At 37.6% G+C, this 23453-nt stretch overlaps 7 protein-coding genes and 1 pseudogene across 7 annotated transcripts; all 8 read right to left on the reverse strand.

Annotated features, from left to right (window-relative positions):
• LOC104711127 (UDP-glycosyltransferase 76E11-like) lies at positions 1-1842 on the reverse strand. The gene is made up of 2 exons (XM_010427809.3): positions 1115-1842; positions 1-1024 (listed from the first exon to the last, which is right to left on the reverse strand). The coding sequence occupies exons 1-2, from the start codon at positions 1524-1526 to the stop codon at positions 156-158; spliced, it is 1281 nt and encodes a 426-aa protein (XP_010426111.2). The 5' UTR covers positions 1527-1842; the 3' UTR covers positions 1-155.
• Positions 1843-2022: 180 nt separating this feature from the next.
• On the reverse strand, positions 2023-3671 carry LOC104711128 (UDP-glycosyltransferase 76E4-like). Its single transcript, XM_010427810.3, has 2 exons — positions 3111-3671; positions 2023-3032 (listed from the first exon to the last, which is right to left on the reverse strand). Exons 1-2 carry the CDS (start codon positions 3586-3588, stop codon positions 2155-2157), a joined length of 1356 nt encoding a protein of 451 aa, XP_010426112.1. The 5' UTR covers positions 3589-3671; the 3' UTR covers positions 2023-2154.
• Positions 3672-4643: 972 nt separating this feature from the next.
• On the reverse strand, positions 4644-6295 carry LOC104711133 (UDP-glycosyltransferase 76E6-like). The gene is made up of 2 exons (XM_010427813.2): positions 5770-6295; positions 4644-5684 (listed from the first exon to the last, which is right to left on the reverse strand). Exons 1-2 carry the CDS (start codon positions 6248-6250, stop codon positions 4810-4812), a joined length of 1356 nt encoding a protein of 451 aa, XP_010426115.2. The 5' UTR covers positions 6251-6295; the 3' UTR covers positions 4644-4809.
• A 450-nt stretch (positions 6296-6745) lies between these two features.
• Positions 6746-8321, reverse strand: LOC104711132 (UDP-glycosyltransferase 76E4-like). The gene is made up of 2 exons (XM_010427812.3): positions 7802-8321; positions 6746-7730 (listed from the first exon to the last, which is right to left on the reverse strand). Exons 1-2 carry the CDS (start codon positions 8280-8282, stop codon positions 6835-6837), a joined length of 1377 nt encoding a protein of 458 aa, XP_010426114.1. The 5' UTR covers positions 8283-8321; the 3' UTR covers positions 6746-6834.
• Positions 8322-9570: 1249 nt separating this feature from the next.
• LOC104711129 (UDP-glycosyltransferase 76E5-like) lies at positions 9571-11262 on the reverse strand. The gene is made up of 2 exons (XM_010427811.3): positions 10647-11262; positions 9571-10565 (listed from the first exon to the last, which is right to left on the reverse strand). Exons 1-2 carry the CDS (start codon positions 11122-11124, stop codon positions 9691-9693), a joined length of 1353 nt encoding a protein of 450 aa, XP_010426113.1. The 5' UTR covers positions 11125-11262; the 3' UTR covers positions 9571-9690.
• Positions 11263-11722: 460 nt separating this feature from the next.
• LOC104711134 (NB-ARC domain-containing disease resistance protein) lies at positions 11723-14620 on the reverse strand. The gene has a single exon (XM_010427814.3). The coding sequence runs from the start codon at positions 14489-14491 to the stop codon at positions 11942-11944; it is 2550 nt and encodes an 849-aa protein (XP_010426116.1). The 5' UTR covers positions 14492-14620; the 3' UTR covers positions 11723-11941.
• Positions 14621-17553: 2933 nt separating this feature from the next.
• On the reverse strand, positions 17554-19512 carry LOC104711135 (UDP-glycosyltransferase 76E5-like). The gene is made up of 2 exons (XM_087466665.1): positions 18841-19512; positions 17554-18762 (listed from the first exon to the last, which is right to left on the reverse strand). Exons 1-2 carry the CDS (start codon positions 19316-19318, stop codon positions 18728-18730), a joined length of 513 nt encoding a protein of 170 aa, XP_087322791.1. The 5' UTR covers positions 19319-19512; the 3' UTR covers positions 17554-18727.
• LOC147938566 (UDP-glycosyltransferase 76E4 pseudogene) lies at positions 17870-18412 on the reverse strand (annotated as a pseudogene).
• Positions 19513-23453: the final 3941 nt, after the last annotated feature.

Raw genomic sequence — 23453 nt, forward strand, 5'->3', positions numbered from 1 at the left:
GAAATGAAATGTGTTTTGTTTATTCATGGCCATGGCCTCCATGTCTTTTCAGTCAGTTATTATCCAAATACATTTTGGCATCACTTATAGTTTTTTTAGGATATGATACTTTCTCCTAGAAACAACTTTGCGTGTTTTAGTGGAGACAAGAATCTTCACAGAGTCCTTATGAAGTTTACAAACTCCTCTAGCGAGTTATGTGAAGAACCTCCACTTTTCACCGAGGCTGTAAGCTGCTCTTTCAAACTGACAGCTCTCTTCCTCATCTCCTCTCCTTCTTCTTCCACCATTAACCTCTTCACAGCTCGCTCGACTGATCCTTTCTCCAGTTCACCCTCCACTTGAATCCCAATTTTCCAAACACACTCCAAGTACCTCGCATTCACCTTTTGATCAGTGGAAAACGGCTTGCAGATCATTGGAAATCCTTCCCCGATGCTCTCTAGCGTCGAGTTCCATCCACAATGGCTCCAAAACCCTCCTACTGCAGGGTGAGAAAGTACTTCCTTCTGCGGAGCCCATTTAACAACGTAACCTCGACCCATAATTATATTACTAAACTCCTTAGGCAAGTACTCTATCCATTCCGAACCACGTACTGACCCAGGCCGAATCACCCACAAGAACTGTTGGTTGCTACTTTCCAACCCCAAAGCAGTTTCCATCACCTCTTTGATTTCCATCAAAGCTACGCTTCCCATGCTTACAAATATCACAGAATTCTTGTTTTGTTTGTTCAACCATTCGATACAGCTCTTGTTCTCTTCAAGCAGACTCGTAGAAGCTGAGGCCACCATGTGAAGAGGGCCTATAGGATACACTGGAATTTTAAGCTGTTGTTGCAGAAAAGAAAGAGATGAGCGCTCTAGACAGCTCGCTGTGTTGATTATCACAGAGGATGCTGTCCGTTTGTCAACTGTATTCCTGTACAACTCCATTGTACTTTCTGTTGATGACCAACGTGAAACCGGAAAGTCTTTGTATCTCAGGGGATGAAAATCTGGCACTAGCTCGTTTTCTTTTCCTTTAGGTTTTGCAAAAAAAGGTCAAGAACCATGCTGTTATACAGATTATAGACACTAGCAAAAAATGGGAACAGAGAATTCAAGAGTACCTTTGAAGGGAGCCAGGACATTGTTTGCATAGAGTTTGTCGAATACAGAGCGGCAAACAAAAGCCGTGGCACTGGTTGTGCTGAGAATAACGTTTGGAAGCTTAAACTCTTTGGCTGCAGCTTCAGCAAAGTACATGAACTCATCGTAGATGAGGCATGAGATCTCGTTACTTTGTTGCAGCAACAACTGACCCAAACAGTCCTTGAATGTTACCTGACACTCTTTGTTGAGCTTATGCAGAAACTCTATTGGCACGAGATCCTTAAAAGCAGACTCCGGTAAACTTTCTGGAATAGTGACAAACTGAAAATCAGTGAAGTCGTCATCTGAAGGGATAAAATGATTGAACTTGGTTTGAACAACTGTGATTGAGAAACCCTTCAAGTGAAGGGTTTTTGCAAGTTGCATCATTGGAGTTATATGTCCTTGAGCTGGTGTTGGAACCAAAACTACCCTTCTCCTCGCCGTTTTTCCTCCATTTCGAAAACCTACAAGAACAACTTAAAAAAACTCTGCGTAGCCTTCAATTTTTTTTTCTTTACTGTGACCGTTCTATGAGATATATTAAAAGGACTATCTTTCTGATATAATTATCAAAATAATCTCACATGTGAAGCTTGTGGTAGTATGCTAGTATGAGATATATTAAAAGGACTATCTTTCTGACATAGATATCAGATTCTCAGACTTGTGGACGTTAATTCTCACATGTGAAGCTTATGGTAGATGGTATATGCTAGTATGATGAGGTGATAAAGTATTATGTTTTGCTGACATTGTATTATCTCTCTATCTTGGTAACCAAAGAAAAGCAAAGATGGTTTTTTCTTGCCGACTTTGGCTTCATATCAAAAGATGGTCCAGATCAAAAATTTGTCATTTTCTGCCGCATCATTTCTCTGAGTAATTAACTGCCAAAAGAAATATTTTCTATTTGATTCCAATTTCTTGTTATCTCATAAAATAAAACAAGTACTTTGTAAATTTTGCAAGATCAAGCAATACAATGATCTTTAGTAATACATGAAGTTCAACTTCTTCACTCTGTCTTTAAGTGCTTGATAAGTTCCTCCAATGCGCTGTATGAAGAGCCTCCACCTTTTACAGAGGCTTTGAGCTTCTCTCTCAAACCCAACGCTCTCTCCCTCATCTCTGCACCTTCGTCATCCACAATCATCCTCTTCACAGCTCTCTCGACCGCTCCTCTTAAAACTTCACCTTCAAGTTGAATCCCTATACGCCAAACACTTTCTAAATACGTTGCGTTTATTTTCTGCTCGCTGGTAAAAGGTCTACAAATCATTGGAACTCCTTCCACAATGTTCTCGAGCGTCGAGTTCCATCCACAATGGCTCCAGAAGCCTCCCACTGCAGGATGACCTAGTACTTCTATTTGCGGTGCCCGTTTCACTATGTGTCCTCTTTCTGAGACCATCTTACTGACTTCTTCCGGCAATGAATCTACCCCATCGAAGCCAGGGATCGAACCTGGTCGGATGACCCATAAAAACGGTTGGTTGCTATTACACAACCCCCAAGCGATCTCCAACGCTTCTTTGGATTCCATTTGAGATATTGTTCCCACGCTTACGTATATGACTGACCTCGGTTGCTTCTTGTTCAACCATTCAATGCAACTCATGTCATCTTCCGCTAAACTAGGTCCTGGCGTTGAAGCTGTAATGTGAAGAGGGCCTAATGGGTACACTGGAATTCCAAGTTCTTGTTGCAACCACGACATAGACGAGCTCTCTAGACATCTCGACGTGTTAAAGATGACAGCTGAAGCTGTTCTTTTGTTGATTGCTTCCCGACGGAACTCTAAAAGTGGCTCTAATGGCCCAAATCCTGAAGGCAAGAGATCTTTGTGTCTTAAAGGATACAAGCTTTCCACCACCTTGTCTTGTAGGTCAGGACCTGCAAAGTAAAAAAGAAACACCGTTTTAAGTGAAAATAAATGGTTTCAAAATTGGTTTTTAAGCTAGTTATGGGGACCTTCCATGTCGACCAAGAACTTCTCGACATTGAGTTTGCTAAAAAAACAGCGTGCAGCGTGGTTTGTAGCACTTTGAGTGCATAAAATGACATTGGGAAGCTTTAATTCCGTAGCTACATCTCCACAGAAGTACATGAACTCGTCATAGATGATACATGCTATATCATTGCCTTGCTGCCGCAACAGCTGTTTTATACAGTCCTTGAAGCTTGCCTCACTTGTTTTGTTGATCTCCATTGTAAAATTGAATGCCCCGAGTCTCTCGAATTCAGACTCTGGTAAGCTCTCTGATCTGGTAACAAATTGAAAATCAGGGAAATGTTGTGAAGGAGAGTTTACTCGGTTGCATTGTCCCGCAACAAATGTTATTGAGAAGCCTTTCAAGTAAAGGGCTTTCCCAAGTTGCATCATCGGGGTTATATGACCTTGTGCTGAAACCGGAACTAACACTATCCTTTTCTTCCCTTTTTTCTCCATTGCTTAACATTATCTCTCTTTCTTTGTTTTTCTTTCTCTCTCATTGAAGAACAACTCTAAATATAAGTTATCAATAGAACCACAATTATGGGGAAATTTCCACAAGCTTCCAAAATATGCCAGATTATTTAGGCAAGTGTTCCACATGTGACAACTACGTCATTTTCTTACGCTAACGACCACATGTGCCCCCAAAAAGAAAATGTGAATGTCTTCCTTCTGTTGAATTATAATACGTTATACGTGCGGTGAAGTTGTTGCATTACGAGAATTTAGATCATAATTAAAATGTTAAAGAGCTTATAGTCTTCAAATATAAAGATAATTTCCTCTTGTTTATATGTTTGTCGTTTTTTGGAACTCCCTTAGGTTGAGGTCCGTATAAGCTTTGTACATAGCAAAATGCAACAGCTTTACACTAACAGCTGTTAGAACAATGTATAAACTTTCATTAGAATGAAGAACTGACATTTCAACAAAAGTAAAATGTTCATTTGTTTTTGTGTGGTCCTTATATAGGTAGATCTCGATTATTTTAGATGCATAGTGTTAGTGTGAATGTTGGATTTTGTGAAAAATAGGAGTTATAAAATTTGTTGGAGTTTTGTGAAAATGTCAGCTATAAGAGTTGTTGAATGGTTTGCTGATAAACAAATATGAGTTCCATGGTTGGCGGGGCTGTTAGTGTAATTGTTAGTTGCTTATTGTTTACTTTGGGTTTGAATGTTGTCATTGAGAATTAAGTTGTGGTCACTGGTCAGTATGATCTTATTTATACATAGCACAATTTATTATTTTGCAGGTGAGTTTGTGTTCTGAAGGATGGTAAATAAGACTTAGCATATGAAACTTGTGAATCTATCTTCTTTATACTCATGATTCCGACTAGTTTAGATCTTGCTCTCATTAAGTGCAAGAAAGGTTACAGTTCCGTGTATTAATATTTTTTAAAAACTTGTATTTTGGTGTTTTCAGGGGACATCTTCAAGAACTGGGAAGCTTGTGCTTGTGCCTCTACACAGAAAAGGCAAAGAGTCTTTGATAGGTATTAGTGGTAAGCCTCAAAATTTCATCGTTTATTTTTTTTTCCTTGCATGATGGCCTCCAAAAACGGCATATAGATTACAAATTCTAACATTTTGAAATTTTGAAGAACAAGCTTGATCTACTAAACTCAAAGCTCTCTTATAATAATGAAATTCAGCTTCTTCACTCTGTTCTTTACTCTGTCTCCAAGTAGTTGACAATATCTTTCAGTGCTTTGTATGAGGAGCCTCCACTTCTTACAGAGGCTTTGACCTTCTCTTTTAACACAAGGGCTCTCTCCCTCATGTCTGCACCTTCTTCTTCGACAATTAACCTCTTCACAGCTCTCTCGACCCCTCCTCTTTCCACCTTACCTTGCACCTGAAACCCTATTCCCCAAACACTCTCTAAACACAGTGCGTTTAAGTTTTGCTCCCCGTCGAAAGGCATGCAGATCATCGGAACTCCTTCCACAATGCTCTCAAGCGTTGAGTTCCATCCACAGTGGCTCCAGAATCCTCCCACTGCAGGATGTCCAAGTACTTCTATCTGAGGTGCCCATTTCACAATGTACCCTCTGTCAGAGACCATCTTACTGACTTCTTCTGGAAATGACTCTATCCATTTAGACCCTTTGATAGAGCCAGGCCGGATGACCCATAAGAATGGCTGGTTGCTACTAGATAAACCCCAAGCCATCTCCAACACTTCTTTGGTTTCCATTTGAACTATGCTTCCCAAGCTTATGTAAATGACTGACCTTGGTTCCTGCTTGTTCAACCACTCAATGCAGCTCCTGTCCTCTTCCAGTAAACCAGAAATTGCTGAAGATTTAAGGTGAAGAGGGCCTAACGGGTACACCGGAATCCAAAGTTCTTTCTCCAGTCGTGCCAAAGATGAGCTCTCTAGGCAGCTCACCGTGTTGATGATAACAGCTGAAGCTGTTCTTTTGTTGACTATTTCCCTACAAAGCTCAAATAATATATCTAGTGGCCCAACTCCTGAAGTTGGTAGATCTTTATATCTTAATGGATGCAAATTTTCCACCATCTTATCTTGCACTATGGGATCTACATGGTAAAAAAATAAAATAAAAATATACATGTTTCAGTGAAACGAGTGGTTTTAAGCTGGCTTAAAGCTGCTTTTGGGTACCTTCCATGTCGATCAAGAACTTCTCGGCATTGAGTTTGCTTAAAATGCAACGGGAAACTTGATTGGTAGCACTTGAAGTACTGAAGATGAAACTTGGAATCTTGAACTCCTTAGCTGCAGCTCCACAGAAGTACATGAACTCATCGTAGATGATACATGCTATATCATTACCTTGTTGTAACAACAACTGACGTATACAGTCCGTGAAGCTTGTCTCGCTTGTTTTGTTTAGCTTTAAAAGAAACTCGAGTGGTCCGAGTCTCTCGAGCTCAGACTCTGGTAAGCTCTCTGGTATGGTAACAAACTGAAAATCAGGGAAATGTTGAGAAGGAGAACTTACTTTATTGAACTGTCCCTCAACAACTGTAATTGAGAAGCCATTCATATTAAGAGCTTTCCCAAGTTGCATCATTGGGGTTATATGGCCTTGTGCTGGAACTGGAACTAACACTATCCTTCTCTTCACTTCCGTTTTCTCCATTGCTTAACCTCTATCTATCTCCTTCTCTCTCTCTCTGACTCTCTTTATATCCCACTCTAGACTCTCGTGTTTCTCGTGTGACAACTAGTCTTTCTTAATGCAATAATAAACTTCCAATAATGTGTCATTTAATAGACGGAAGAAAGTGTCAATTATTCCAAGAAAAGCGTTTTTCTTGTATGTTTCTGTTTTGGCTCAAGTAAGAGTTGGTGGTTGTAGTCACGTTCGGTAGGCTTTGTCTTTTGAAGTTTAGACAATTTGTAACGAAAATGTTAAAGAAGCTTTACTTGTAGTCTCCAAATATAATAAAATTTTACCAGATGCTTAAATTCTCACGAAGTCTTATAGACTCCATAATAATTGATACAATATATATCAGGAGATGCATGGAAAGGTCTAATTTGATAATTTTACAACTAGTGTATGTAGGTGATAGATATTTTGTAAGAGTCACTTACCCTACATATAAAATATTGAAAATATCATGTGGAGATACACTGTCTTAATTGTAACTTTTTTATAAACAAAATTTGTTCAAATATTAAATGTATTGATAAAGAAGGAATTATATATTCCAAGGAATGTTAACATTTTGTGTGTGTGTTCATGCGTATGATTCTTATAATACATGAAGTGGATGCGTTGTATGAAGAGCCTCCACTTCTCACAGAGGCTTTAAGCTTCTCTTTCAAATCAAGGGCTCTCTCCCTCATGTCTGCACCTTCTTCATCCATCATCAACCTCTTCACATCTCTCTCTACACCTCCTCTTTCCACTTCCCCTCCTACCTGAATCCCTATTCTCCAAACACTCTCTACATACATTGCATTTAACTTCTGCTCGCCTTGAAATGGCCTGCAAATCATTGGGACTCCTTCCGAAATGCTCTCAAGTATTGAGTTCCATCCACAGTGGCTCCAGAAGCCTCCCACTGCAGGATGTCCAAGTACTTCTATCTGCGGTGCCCATTTCACAATGTATCCTCTTTCTGAGACCATCTTACTAATCTCCTCAGGCAACGACTCTATCCCGTTGGAGCCAAGGATAGAACCCGGTCGGAAGACCCATAAGAAAGGTTGGTTGCTATTTGCCAATCCCCAAGCCATCTCTAACAACTCTTTCGTTTCCATGTGAGCTTTGCTTCCCAAGCTTATGTATATGACTGACCTTGGTTTCTGCTTATTAAGCCATCCAACGCAACTCATGTCCTCTTGCAGTAAACTAGGTCCCGGCAATGAAGCTGTAATGTGAAGAGGGTCTAATGGGTACACTGATATTTCGAGTTCTTGTTGCAGCCGTGACAGAGACGAGCTCTCTAGACAATTCGCCGTGTTGATGATAATTGCTGAAGCTGTTCTTGTGTTAACTACTTCCCTACACATCTCCAAAAGTGTCTCTAATGGACCAAATCCTGAAGTAGGTAGGTCTCTGTATCTTAAAGGATGCAAACCTTCCAACACCTTGTCTTGCATTTCAGGATCTGCAAAGTAAGAAATAAAAGATAAGTAAACTGATCGATTGCGAAATGGGTCATCAAGCTCTCTTTGGCACCTTTCATATCGGTCAAGAACTTCTCGGCATTGAGTTTACTTAAAACAGAGTAGCAAACTTGAATGGTAGCACTGCTGCTGCTGAAGATGACACTAGGAAGGTTGAACTCTTTAGCTGCAGCTTCACAGAAGTACATAAGCTTGTCATAGATGATACATGCGATATCATTGCCTTGTTGCAGCAATAACTGACTTATACACTCCTTGAAGCTAGCCTCACTTGTTTTATTGAGCTTCATCAGAATCTCGGCTGGTCCTACTTTCTTAGATTCAGACTGAGGTAAGCTTTCTAATATGGTGACAAAGTCAAAACCAGGAACATGCTGCAGTGAAGAGCTTATTTGCTTGAACTGTCTTTGAGCAACTGTAATTGAGAAGCCCTTTAACTGAAGGGCTTCCCCAAGTTGCATCATAGGAGTTACATGTCCTTGTGCAGTAACTGGAACTAACACAATCCTTCTCTTCTCTGCCCTGTTTTCCATTTCCTGACCTCCTTGTCTCTCTTTTTTTTTTTTCCTTCTCTTCACAATGCAATAAGTGATCCAAATAATTATTAAAATCCCACTTGTGTAAGAAAATTCTCACGATCTTCCAGAAGAGACAGTTTTATATACTTTACTTTAACTTAAGTGCCAACAAGTCAACTACTTAGCTGTGAAGATAAAGGTTAACACATCACTTACTTGTCAAAGAAGATCTGAACACATGCTACATCAATAACTCTCACACCATATAAGTCTTTTCGGCTAGTAAACAATTAAGTGTTCCTCATTTTCTTTCTTTAACCAAAAATTGTGTTCGTTTTGGCGAGCCACTGGCAGTTATGGAGCAGTGAAGTAGTGAACATATATTATGTAACATATCATCAAAAGAGATCATTCAGTTTTACTATCATTGAATTTGAATTCGTTTTTTTTCATCTTCATAACAAGAAACCATTTACTTTGCAAGATCAAGCTTGGACTATAAAACTCTCAAGGCTGATCTATGAAGTTCACCAGGTTTACTTTGTCTTTAGGAATTGGTGCGAAGCTTAGTCATCTAGTTTCAGCTTCAGTTTTTTAAACCAAGGGCGCGCTCACTCATACCTGCATTTTCATCATCCATGATTGGTATAAATCATTGCTGAACAGTTCTAAATAAGTGATCTAAATTATTATTAAAACCTCATTTGTATTGGCTGTTCTTTAGTTCAGTATTTCGTCACCTGATAAAACTACTTTGAGTCATCTCTGATCAAGTCCGAGTCATGGCGGAGTCTGTAGACATCAGCAAATCAATACTCTATTGGTCAAAGAAACCGGGTTATAGCAGTATAATTAGACGACCATCTTAGTGATCTTCTCTGTCATATATGCATTCATCTTTTAGGACTTAGGTTTTGGTCATGGTATCTTTTTTATTCTATAGATAAATTGGGCATGTCAAATATGAATACTAACATGGAAATTTCCTCTGTTCCCAATGACTTTTTTAATCACTAAAAAAAGTGCTTGTGTAGTCTAAAAGAAAATTAGTCTATGAAGTTCAGTATCTTCACTCTGTTTGAGGAGTATAAAGTTCGAGAAATGTATCATTTCAGTTTATTAATCCTTTTGTTTGAAACTGTATTTTGGTGTTAACAAGGAATGAAACACAAGGGACGTCAAAGAAAGAGTCTCTGGGAGGAACTTCCGTAAGCCTCAAGCCATGGTAAATATCCTTTAACCTAGAAATGGAATATTTTACCATAAAACTATTAGAAGAGATTTCCTTTTGAGAGAATCGTGGTTTATAGTTGAATTGTTATTTATTTGAATAATAAACCATAATAAACTTTTGCAAGATTAAACTTGATCTTTTATGTTACATGAGGTACACTAGCTTTACTTTTTCTTCAGGAATTGTTACTTAATGTTTCGCACCTCTTTCACTCTGTTTCAAGTGGTTGACAAGCTCATTCAGTGCATTGTATGAGGAGCCTCCACTTCTTACAGAGACTTTAAGCTTCTCTTTAAAATCAAGGGCTCTCTCCCTCATGTCTGCACCTTCTTCATCTATCATCAACCTCTTCACAGCTCTCTCTACATCTCCTCTTTCCACTTCCCCTCCTACCTGAATCCCTATTCTCCAAACACTCTCTACATACATTGCATTTAACTTCTGCTCACCTTGAAACGGCCTGCAAATCATTGGGACTCCTTCCTCAGTGCTCTCAAGTATTGAGTTCCATCCACAGTGGCTCCAAAAGCATCCCACTGCAGGATGTCCTAGTACTTCTATCTGCGGTGCCCATTTCACAATGTATCCTCTTTCTGAGACCATCTTAGCGACTTCCTCTGGCAATGATTTAGAGCCATCTCGGATAACCCATAAGAAAAGTTGGTTACTATTACAAAAACCCCAAGCCATCTCCAAAACTTCCTTGGTTCCCATGTCAAATATGCTTCCCAAGCTTATGTATATGACTGACCTTGGTTTCTGCTTGTTCAGCCATTCAATGCAGCTCCTATCCTCTTCCAGTAAACTATAAGTTGTTGAAGCAGCTGTAATGTGAAGAGGGCCCAATGTATACACAGGAATTCCAAATTCTTGTTGCAGTCGTGTCAAAGACAAGCTCTCTAGAGAGGTCACCGTGTTGATGATAACAGCAGAAGCTGTTCTTCTTTTGACTACTTCCTTACAAAGCTCCACAAATCTTTCTAGTGGCTCAAATCCTGCAATTGGTAGGTCTTTGTAACCCAATGGATGTAAATTTTCAACTAGCTTGTTCTGTAGTTCAGGATCTGCAAAGTAAAAAATATATATAAATCTATGTTAGGCAAAAGGATGGTAGGCAGAACAGGTAATAAGCTAGTTATGGATACCTTCCATGTCGATCAAGAACTTCTTGGGATTGAGTTTGCTTAAAATACATAAGCAAGCTTTATGTGTAGCACTAGTAGTGCTAAAGATGATACTTGGAAGCTTGAACTCCTTAGCTGCAGCTTCACAAAAGTACATGAGATCGTCGTAGATGATACATGCAATATCATTACCTTGTTGTACCAACAACTGACTTATACAGTTCTTGAAGCTTGCCTCGCTGGTTTTGTTGAGTTTTATTAAGAACTCGACAGGTCCGAGTGCGTCGACTTCAGACAATGGTAAGCTTTCTGGTATGGTGATAAATCGGAAACCAGGGAAGTGCTGCCAAGAGCTTACTTGATCGAGCTGTCCTAGAGCAACTATGATTGAGAAGCCTTTCAAGGTAAGGGCTTTCCCAAGATGCATCATTGGGGTTACATGTCCTTGTAATGGAAGGGGAACCAACACTATCCTTCTCTTATGTGCTACCTTCTCCATTTCTAGACGTCTTCTCTTTCTCTCTGTTTTTATTCCCTTATCTCTCAATGTAGAAATCTGTAAATAAGTGACTCAATGATTACTAAAATCCCACTAGAAATGGAGATTTCACAATCTTCCAAAGAAGACCATTTCCACAATGAAGAGTATCTCTCATATACCATTTTACATTAGTAACCTTCCATTGTTTTAGAGTCGGGAGAGCCACGCTTCTGAAAGAAGTAACATTGTAAGAAAAGCAAAAGTTTTTTTTGTTCGTTTGTTCTGTGGCACACATGGAGTTGAAGTTTGTGGTTTTCACTACTTGAAAGGTCTGTTCTCTGGCATTTAAAGAGCTTTTGTCTTTCCACTTATTATGTGCATGTTCTGTTTTTTTTTCTCCATAATCACAAACACAAGTTAAAAAACATGTATTAGATTTAAACGTTAACATCACAATGTAAGGTTAACCTCTTGCTATACATGGACGACGTACGTGTGCAACAAAATGTGCCTTCACTACTAAGTAATCCAACAGGCCTTCAATAACCATCTCATCACAACATTGTGCAATAATGAAAGCTTGGATCTTTTTTTCTGTTTCCCAATAGTATTATGATTATTTGCTCCTATGAAGGTTGTTGCATATTATGAAGCAAGTGACAATGTGACATCCAATTAGCATAAGAAACTTTCTTTAAACAAGTTGAAATTTTCCAAGTTCTGTTTTTGCTAATTAAACAAGTTGATATACCCTCTAGAACAAACTCTTCCAATCAATCTGGAACCGTCAACTTTGTTACTCCACCATTATTTTTTTAGATATTGTGTAGTAGCCTCAAATAAATGCTCGCAATCGATCCGGAATCATCAGCTTCGTTGCTCCACCTTTATTGTCAAGATTTAGCTCCATCAAACTTGGCATGGCTTCGTCTTCGATCTCCAGCTCATCTAATCTTTTCATGATCAATACAAGTTTCCTCATCCGAAAAAAACCTTGTGCTTTTATGCAAATTTTCGCTCCCGGGTAGCCAGAAGAATACAAGACCAGATCTTCTAGACGTTGCAGTTTCTGTAGAGCAGGCATTGGATCTTCTTGGAGATTTACTATAAGTTTCAGGGACTCAAGACTGGGAAAGATCATATCCATGTCTATGGGAAGTCTTTGTACGCTGCAATGCAGTGTCAACTCTACAAGGAGTTCAAACCGAACTGTTTCTTCGGAAAATAAGCTGAAGCTCAATACTTCGATCTTCAAGATACGAAGATTTTTCAGTTTGGATAAGGAAACTAAGTCCAAAGGAACTCTTCTTTGGTCTCTCAATATGTGGAACTCGTAGATCTCCAAGTCCCGAAGATTTATGAGTAACTCATGTTTTAGTTTGCTCCAGCTGTAGGTGGAGATAGACCTCAAGGTCTGAAGGTTCACTGCGTCGCCTATTAGCAATTCTCCGATGAATCTTCCAGTGACATGCCTCAGTGATATGAGCTTACTTAGATCAGTCATTTGCTCGAAGCAGTTGCCTGATGCATCTAGTGTCTGTAGAAACCGTAAACTGGAGATGAAATCTGGTAAATTATTCACAACAGTATCAGCGATCCCAAGGTACCTTAAGTGGACTAAACCACCAATCACATCTGGTAAACTCCAGGGGCTATATCCTTGACAAATAAAATGAAGTCCTCCAAGATTAAGCACTCGAAGTAACTTCAGTTTCAAAGTAATGGTTTCAACATAAGTAATGTCCCTCCTCGGTTCACCGAAGAACAAGAAGGATCGCATATGTTTGTTCACTCGTCTGTCGCACAAGTAGTTGTTGTCCATAAGTTGGTGAACCACTTCCCTTCTCCAAGTAGTCGTAGAAGAATGCTGCTCGTTGTAAACATTTACAAAGTTAAGCTCTTTGGCTTTCTTGATAGCCAATTCTCTGATAAGATCATGGACTCTACAAAACATCAGTTTCTCTCGCTGTCTTTCCACGACTTGAACCAAGCTTCTGTCTATCAACTCTTCGATGTAATACCGAGCCACATCTTCCATCATCATTTCTTCATCAACTTGTATAAACCCTTCTGCTACAAGTAACTGTATGAATCTCTCTACATCGATCTCATAGTCCTCCGGGAAGACGCTAAGGTAAAGAAAACAGAGTTTCAACTCGTTCCCCATCTCCTTGAAGCTTAGGTCAAACAAAGTGGAGACATGAATGGTGTCATCCTTTATGCACAAACTGGCCCATACATCATTCCACTCGTTTGGCCTCTTCCTAGACATTAGCCCGGCAAGAACGATTGTACTAAGCTGTAACCCACCGCATTTTTGAACCATTTCTTTTCCGATGTTCTGCAGTTCTTGATCGACTTTTTTGATGTCTCTAAATGCTTTTCGCTCAAACAGGTTCCAGCTTTCTTCAAACGTTAAGAACCTTAGGTAATGGGCGTAGACTCTCTGGTCTGCGCCTTCAGCCATGGCTCTAATACGTGTAGTGATTATGACTCTACTTCCTTCATCATTGTATGGTAACGCTCTCTTCAAGCTCTCCCATGTTTCTCTCTCCCATATATCATCTACCACCACCATATATCTTTTTTCTTGTAGAATATCATGAAGGTAAAATTCTAGCTCCTCCTCCGCCATCTTTTCAAGCTCTACTTCAGATGCTTCTTCTCCCAAAGATCTTATGATTCTCATAAGTATATCTCTTGTTTTACATTCTCGAGAAACATTAGTCCATACGCGATATTCAAATTTTTCCTTCACGTCGCTGGAGTTATAAAGTTTTCTTGCAAGAGTAGTCTTTCCCAGACCTCCCATGCCGAATATGAAGATCATATATGTCTTGTTATCTCCATCATCGTCAAGAAGCTTTGTCAAAAGAACCTTAGCATCATCTGCAAAACCAACTACACACTCTTCCTGATCATCTGTTCGAGCACGTCGAAGCTCCTTCACCCTTTGCGTACTCGCTACTGCTCGATGCTCATTAAAATTTCTTATGGCATACGTCTCTCGCTTGCAAGTAAGATCCAACATTCTTCGTTTCAGGGTTCTGATGTCATCAACTATGTTGTACGCATCGTTCTTTTCGCCTCTTATGTTGGTCAATCTCATCAAGCCTAGTCTTTGTGGTCTTTTTTCTAGTTTCAGAAAATAGGTGTCCAAAACATCCTCGACGCCATAAGCGATGTCTAAAACCTGTTGTGCCCACTCTTTTGAGTTTTCATCTTCTCTGTCACGAGCTTCAACATCCTTGAGATAAATTTGGATGCATGTCAACTCCGTCTTCAGCTCCTCTAGATCGTCTTTGACTCCCATTAACATTGATGCTTCTTCGATGAGATAGTTGTCTATCTTTCCCACAACAAACTCCGTGATCGCATCAACCATCGCAACAGGATCGAATTGAAGGATCTCAAAATATGGACAAGATTGAAGATGTATGTTTTCTTTCCTTGTGTAACCTTTTAAATATCAAAAGCCTTAGACACTTGACTTTTGTGGATGTTTTGTCTTTCATATTTTGAACAAGTTTTATGGCCTCATAATATTATATGAGCACTGTCCTCAGTTGGTAATTTTTTTAAGGAACTCGACGTAGACGTGCTACCAATATTCTCATATGTCAAGTAGATACGATATTTTGTGAAACTTTCAAAAGATTTTTTCAAGCACTTTGTGAAATTTTCATTTTATCTTTTTTTTTTTTTTTTAACATCTAGGCCCTGATTGGTAACGGCTGTTACTTATGACTGTAAAGACTTTAACCTTAAAATTTTAGCTGTAGAGAATTTGGCTGTAAATGCTTTAACTGTAGAAACTTTAAAAACTTTAACTGTTAAAATTTGATTGGTAACAAATACTTTTAAATCGATAATGGTTACTTTTATTATTAAAATGATGATATTAATGATAATAATGAAAATAAAAATAATTATTATTGAAATGGATCTTAAAAGAAAGAGAATAAAATAAGGAAAATTAATTTATAAAAATAAAATCATGTAAAATATATATATAAACTTGTGGAGAGATTTTAAATATAATGAGAGGAAAAAAATAAAGTTTTTATATTTGTTTAATTTTAAAGCCTGAATTTGAGGCTTTAAAAAATCTGAGTAAACAAGGAAGAGAAAAAGAAAAATGGCTTACAAAACTTAAAAAAAAAATAAAAGTCAAAAAAGTCTGATTGGCAAATTATTGGCTGTTAAGTCTTTTATTTGTTTTAAAGTCTTAAAAGTCTCCTACCAATCAGGGCCCTAATCAATTATATTAATCATAAAAGTATTACATGATACATAAAAACCATTGAAATACAACAATTGAACCAAATATAGGAAATTAAACACAAGTTCGATGAAAAAGTGGAAGTGACCATGCTTTCCAACCGGAAGCCTTACTGGCAACAGATAAAATCTGTTAAGTCTCCTCTTCGTATACTTGTAAAAGGCTAACATCTTATAGATGAAACTCCCAAATGTTTTTCGCATCACTTTAATTAAACAAATACACTGATGTGTTGCTTTAAATGGATCAGGATCATTTCTTTCATATCGCCATATCCATCGTTTGTGGATAGTGACCCCGATTTCATTTTTCGTAGAACCTGAAGAGTCTGTTCGTGGGACAGCGAAACCATCATCACCATCACTTGACCATGTCTCTGAACAGAGGAAAACATCACATAAGCCAATTTCTTCGATCACACAGATTTTTCTATTGATACCCGGATCAAATACCCAAATGATTTCTTCAAATCATATGTTTGAAGAAAATTCATCGGTTAAGAACTGGAGATGACGCCAGTGAAAGAAACCACTGGAAATAAACTGTATCAGAAGGAATATATCACGCTTCAAACGGATCGACATGACATAGGACAAGAGACATCGGTAGAGTGAATCTTCCAATCTTGAATTTGGCAACGGCGTTACATGAAATTGATAAGAGTTTGTCTCCATTGCAAACATGATCATAAACGTTGTTACCATCCAAGAGGAGAAAATAGATCGGAAAAGAATTTGATTAGAAGGTGTGTCTCTCATCACAATTATTAAGAATAAAAGAAGAAAAAACTATATAAATGAGGAAAGAACCACCGGCAAACGCCGGCAGTCCGTAAAAACGGATGAAACTGTTAAAGATCTCCTTTGTTGTCGCCAAGGGGTAGAGAGAGAGTTACGGTTCGTTTTTTTCTTTTTTCTTTTTTGATGCCTTTCATTTTATCTTTTCATAAAAGAAAAATCTAACCATATTTTTTTCTAAAATAATTTATTTTTAAAGTTGTTTACTCACGTGATCGTATGTAAAACATTGGTCGTAAAATCTTAATCTAGTATAGATATAGAGAGAGAGGAAGACAAAACTACTACTGGTAACTAAAACTAGAAATATTACTTTGTAATGTGAAAACATGAATTGAAAAATTAAGATACGTTTTGACAAATACCCTAAAATAGCACTAAAACAAGTTTTATAGACAATTATAGCACACATTCCATAAATTTCCAAAAATAGCACTATTTAATATATTATAATACTCCCTCTGTTTCACAAAGAGTGTTATTTTGACACATCTTCTTTGTTACAAAAAGAGTGTCATTTTATATTTTCAATGCAGTTTTAAAGATTAAATTCTCTTTTTATCCCTATAATTTGAGCTAATTAATTAGAAAGAGAAAATTTTTAGTGCATTTATAAAGGGTAAAATAGAAATTTAGATAATTTTCTTAATTTGTGTGCATTATGTCAAAATGACACTCTTTGGGAAACAGAGAGAGTATTTAAAATTAATTTTTAGAATTTTTTTTTAGGTTTGGATGCTCAATTTTATATGTAGGGTATAGTTTTGAAATGGTAGGGTTTAGTATTTTGAATTTAGGATTTAATTTTAAAAGATTAATTTTGAAATTGAGTGCTATTTTTGGATTTTAGAGATGTTGTGTTAAATTTGGAAAATAAATTTATCGTGGTGCTATTTTTGAGAATCTCTTCTAAGTTTTTGTACTATATAAAATAGGAAGTTCTCTCTCCATTTAAAGTAGTCACTTAACATATCACCTAAACAACACGATTATTTTTGCAGTGAAGTATATTTTAAAGAAATTAATGCATACTTATGTTTTTATAATTATTAAAAATATTAATTAAATAAAAAATAAAAATAAATGAAATTGTATAGAGTAAAAGTACTATGAAATTTTATTGAGCTTAAGGATAGAAGTACTTTGACTCTATACAATTTCATAATTTTTTTTTATTTAATTAAGATTTCTAATAATTATAAAAACATAAGTATGCACTAAAAATTTATAACCTTTAACTTTCAGTATATAGAAAGTAACCATTTTTTTTTTGAACAAAGTCAATTTATGTAACTGTATTTATAAAGTTTTAAACAGAAAAAAAAAAAATTGAAACATTCGTTTCTAAGAACAATATGCTACAAAGACTTTTAAGTTATTACCAAATATTCACTTAATTAAATATAACTTTTGTTACAACTTATTGACTTATTCTTACATATAAATTTATTATCGAAAAGCATGACAAAATATACAGAAATACATTTTTTTGTTCATTATGATATAAAGAGATGGGTTAAAAAAACTATGGAAGAAAAGAGCAGAGAAGAGAAGGATAATGTTCAGCTTTCTAATACTCCGCTGTTAATCTTTCCTTTTTAGCTTTTACCCTACCTTATTAGTTTGACCCTTCCTTCTCATATTCCTGAATCTGGAGAGTTGTTTGTACTAATAAAATTTCTTGTTATACATGAAGTTCATCATCTGTACTCAAGTGCTTGACAAGGTCATTCAATGCATTGTATGAGGAGCCTCCACTTCTAGTAGAGGCTTTGAGCTTCTCTTTCAAACAGAGGGCTCTCTCCCTCATGCTTGCACCTTCTTCATCCACAATCAATCTCTTCACAGCTCTCGCAACCCCTCCTCTTTCCACTTCACTTTCAATATGAATCCCTACACTCCAACCACTTTCTATATACATAGCGTTCAACTTCTGCTCGCCCTGAAAGGGCCTACAAATCATTGGAACTCCTTCTGCAATGCTCTCGAGTATTGAGTTCCATCCACAGTGGCTCCAGAAGCCTCCCACAGCAGGATGTCCAAGTACTTCTATCTGTGGTGCCCATTTCACTATGTACCCTTTCTCTGAGACCATCTTAATAACTTCCTTTGGCAATGACTCTATCCATTCGAAGCCTGCTATAGAGCCAGGTCGGATTACCCATAAGAAAGGCTGGTTGCTGCTAGATAATCCCCAAGCCATCTCCAACACTTCTTTGGTTTCCATTTGAACTATGCTTCCCAAGCTAATGTATATGACTGACCTCGTTTTTTGCTTGTTCAGCCATTCCATGCAGCTTCTGTCCTCTTCCTTTAAACTAGGTCCCGCCGATAAAGCCGTAATGTATAGAGGGCCTAATGGATACACCGGAATTCTGATTTCTTGTTGCAGCCTTGTCAAAGACGAGCTCTCTAGACAGGTAACCGTGTTGATAATTACAGCTGAAGCTGTTCTTTTATTGACTACTTCTCTAGTGAGCTCTAAATATCTTTCTAGTGGCCCAAATCCTGAAGTTGGTAGGTCTTTGTAAGTTAATGGATGCTAGTCTTCCACTACCTTGTTTTGTAGTTCAGGATCTACAAAGTCAAAAAACAAATTATGTTGACCACAACGACCGGATGCAGAATGGCATGCAATAAGGTAATTTTAGATACCTTTCATGTCGATCAAGAACTTCTTGGCATTGATTTTGCTTAAAACATAGCAGCAAACTTTATGTATCGCAGTTTGGGTGCTGAAGATGAGACTGGGAAGCTTCAACTTCTTAACTGCAGCTCCACAGACGTACATGAACTCATCGTAGATGATACATGCAATATCATCGCCTTGTTGTATCAACAACTGACTTATACAGTCCTTTAATCCTGCCTCGTTTGTTTTGTTGACCCTTATTATATACTCGGCTGGTTCGAGTGCTTCATCTTGAAAAACTGATACGCTCTCTGGTATGGTGACAAATTGAAAACTAGAAAAGTGTTGCCAAGAGCTTACTCGATTGGACTCTATCTGAACAACTGTAATTGAGAAGCCCTTCAAGTTAAGGGCTCTACCAAGTTGCATCATTGGAGTGATATGTCCATGTAACGGAAGGGGAACCAACACTATCCTTCCCTTCTTCACACTTCTCTCCATTTCCTCACTCTCTCTCTCTCTTAGCGCAGATGATCTCCAAATATTTTATTTTTCGATCATTCCGATTATATTCATTTATAAGAGACTACTAGAAATCATTGTGACCGACAAATATTATTAAAATCCCACTAGCATTGGGAATTAGACAATCTATCAAAGACGACCTTAGTCTTTTAATAGTAACTAATATGTTTTCCTCATTTGCTTATTTTAAAGTAGTAAACTTCCATTGTATTGAAGGGCCACGCTAACGAAAAAGCCGGCCAATACAATATTCATTATTTGGTTTTATTTTCTCTCGGTGATCGGAATGTTCTTTTCTTGGCAACGAAGTTCCTCACACATGCAAACATCAATAATTTTCATATCATGACGTGGACGAAGGCTGTAACTGTGAAGATAAGATTTGTATATTTATTAAGTGTTTTTTGGCTGGTGTACATATCATTGTGTATATATATATATTTGGTTATATAGGTTAGGTGTATGAATAAGTAGCATATGCGTGTATGAGAGTTGAGTGCTCGTCGTTTTCCTTCTCTAAGTGCCACACGCTAACTACTTCTAACTTTCATGACGTGATGAAAGCAACATTCCAACAAAAGCTAATGTTATAGGAAGTGAGTTGGAAATTTCCTGTTTCCAATAACTTTTTCTTTGCACAGTAAACAAAAAAAAAAAAGAAAAAGAAAAAAAAGTTTTAAATCAACGCTCTTAATACTAGCCCTGAGACAGAGCCGGATATCCGGCAAAATTGAAGGTATCCGGATCCGTTCCAGCTCCGACCGGATGCATAGTTTTGACATCCGGCTCCGAATCCGAATTGTCGGATATTCGGTTTTCGGAGATCCGTTAAAAATCTGGATATTCGGCGGATATCTGGATCCGTTAAAGATGAGCTTAACGGATCTGACTACTGAAAGAAGGAATAAAAAACAGAGGGACGCGCTAATAACAATGGTGGAAACCGCCGTTTATCGAGTCTCACCAACTATTCATCGTCTTCCATCGCTACAGTAAAAGGAAAAAGAAAAAAAACAGAACAAAAAAAAAACATGAAAGAGCGGCGGCGAGTGAAGGTTGTCTCACGAAACCCTAATATTCCCTAATAGATTGACTCTAGGTTTGTTTCACGTTTCTTTTTTATGTATTTGGACTTTTTTTATAACAGGCCCAACTATTTGAGTAAGTAAAGTAAGTCCAATATGTATTATATATATATAAGATTAATATATCTTGGATCCGGATATCCGGTTTTAAATTTTCTAACTATCAGGATCCGTATCCGGATCCGCCCGGATCCCTAATTTCACTATCCGAATCCGGATCCGGTTTACCGGATATCCGGGCTTTTGGAGCGGATTAGAGCAGATAGCGGATCGGATTCCGGATCTCGGATAGTATGTCTCAGGGCTATTGTATACTACTACTACATAGAGTTTAGTATAAAGTGCGAGAAATATTTTATTTCTGTTTATTAAACTTTTTGTTTTGGTCATGTTTGTAGTAAGACTTCTTTTGCTAGTAGATGGAATGTTTAACTACAAAACTGTTAAAAGATATCATTTCATTTTGAAAGAAACTGAGTTTTAATTAAGGTTGAATTGTTGGTTAGACAATTTTTGTACATGGTTAGACAATTTTTGGTTAGACAATTTTGGTTAGACACTTCCTACTTGGTTAGACAATTTTTGGTTTAAATCCAAGCTAATTGGGTGGTACTAAACTACTATTCTACCGTGGTTATCGCATAATTAGACATCATTTATGTCAAATCTCGCTAGTTACATACAAGTTTTTATTCACTGAACTATTGATTCGTCGAAATACTTACATCGTATACCAACCCTTTAGTTGCACCAAGTATCTTTTCACTCTATCTTCAAGTGGTTAGCCAAATTGTTAGTGATTTTCGAGGAGAAATATCTTGCAAATTGCGAGGCATTTGCGAGGGACAAAAGTTCCTCGCAAAATTTACGAGGGATTAAACTTGATTTGATAAAAATTGTCTAACCAAAAATTGGCTAACCAAGTACAAAAATTGTTAATTATTTGGACAATAAACCACAACAATTTTTGCAAGATTAAGCTTGATCATCTTTATGTTACATGAAGTTCACCAGCTTTACTATTTCTGTAGAAATTGCTACGTAATGTAATATTTAGCATCTTTTCACTCTGTCTTCGAGTGGTTAGCCAAATTAGGTATTGTTTTGGAGTTTTAAATAATAATTAAGATGTCATGAATCTTTACTTTATAGTAGTATCCAAATATAACAAAATTTCCTCAGAAGTGGTTCACCGGATTTGGTGCAATTAGTCCAACAAAGTCCAATGAGTTGGTATACGATTTATTTAAACTTCAAAACAATATCTAACACTACAAGAAAACACATGATTTGCGATGGAAGAAATCATCGCAAATTCCTCGCAAATCAACAATCGCAAGAGATTAGCGAGATACTACGATTCCTCGCAAAGCTCGTCTAGCAAATTGCAAACATCGTAAATCCCTCATGAATTTTGCGAGGAACTTTTGTCCCTCACAAATGCCTCACAATTTGCAAGGATATTTCTCCTTGCAAATCACTAACAATTTGGCTAACCACTTGAAGATAGAGTGAAAAGATGCTTGGTGCAACTAAAGGGTTGGTATACGATGTAAGTATTTCGACAAATCAATAGTTCAATGAATAAAGACTTGTATGTAACTAGCGAGATTTGACATAAATGATATCTAATTATGTGATAACCACGGTAGAATAGTAGTTTAGTACCACCCAATTAGCTTGGATTTAAACCAAAAATTGTCTAACCAAGTAGGAAATGCTCGGCCTAGCGAATAAACAAAGCCCGATTAGTACAACCGCTAAAAGGAACACCCATCCTAAGGAATGGGCGACTTGGAGAGACCAAATGTCGGTGGGCTAGACGCAACTGTGATGGACATCAGTTAGAAAGGTCAGCTTCCAGGGGACCCTCTAGATGTCTCGAATCTTTTAGTGCGTCAGCTGACTAGTGGTAGTGTAGAGGGGAGACCGCTCCCAGAGACGATTGTGGATGATGCTTTTGTTACACAGAGGGTGCACTTGACTTTCCCGAACGGGGAAGAAGAAGAGCTGGAGATCATTATCGAGCAGGAACTTTTGGATGCTATGAATGGTTTATGGATCTTAATGAGATTTGGAAGCCCAAAGGTGCTATGTCTGTGATGGATCTCCCTAGACAGTTTTTCTTGGTAAGGTTTGAGTTAAAGGCGGAGTATTTTGCTGTGTTGACAGGGGAACCATGGAGATCGTTTGGGAGTCATCTGATGGTGCAAGCTTGGTTTCCGGATTTTGACCCTCTAAGGGATATGATAGTTACAACTCTAGTGTGGGTTTGAATCTCAGATATTCCGATTAATTTCTATCATAGATCGATTCTAATGGGGATTGTAAGAGGTTTGGGGAACCCAATTCGAGTTGATTAGAATACTTTGAATTTTGAAAGAGCTCATTTTTCGAGAGTTTGCGTGGATGTTAATCTTGCAAAGCCATTAAAAGGAACATTTATGATTAATAATGATAGGTATTTTGGGTCATACGAGGGGTTGTCCAATATTTATTTGTCATGTGGTTTGTATGGACACTTGATGCATATATGCCCTAAAGTGGTGGCTGATAAGGTTAAGGATGTGACACAGGTCACTCCCTTAGAGGGGGCGAGGAAGGTCCAACAATCGGGGGATGGTTTTATAGTAGTTGGACGGTCGAGGAAAAGTATAAAAAACCGACGAATATGATTGCCTTTGCCGCTGGTGGATCCGATGTAAATTTGGGAGGAAATCTGCAGGAGATCTCAAAGAATATTATGATATCAAAGAAATTTGGTGGTTTGGAAAAGAATATGGCAACTGCTACATGATGGAAGTAGTTGATTCTTCAGAGGGGAATAAAGCAAAATTCTGGTAATATGTAGGGGTGGGCAAAAAAACCGAAATCCGAAAAACCGAACCGAACCGAACCGAAATAAAAGGTTTGGTTTGGTTATGGTTAAGTCTAAAAAACTGTTTGGTTTTCATTTTAATTAAACATTTGGTTTAAGTTTGGTCTGGTTAAAAACCGTAAAACCGAATGGTTTTTTTGGTTTTTTT

The sequence above is a fragment of the Camelina sativa genome, chromosome 9 (assembly GCF_030686135.1).
Source record: "Camelina sativa cultivar CO46 ecotype springtype chromosome 9, ASM3068613v1".
In the NCBI taxonomy this organism is placed as follows: domain Eukaryota; kingdom Viridiplantae; phylum Streptophyta; class Magnoliopsida; order Brassicales; family Brassicaceae; genus Camelina; species Camelina sativa.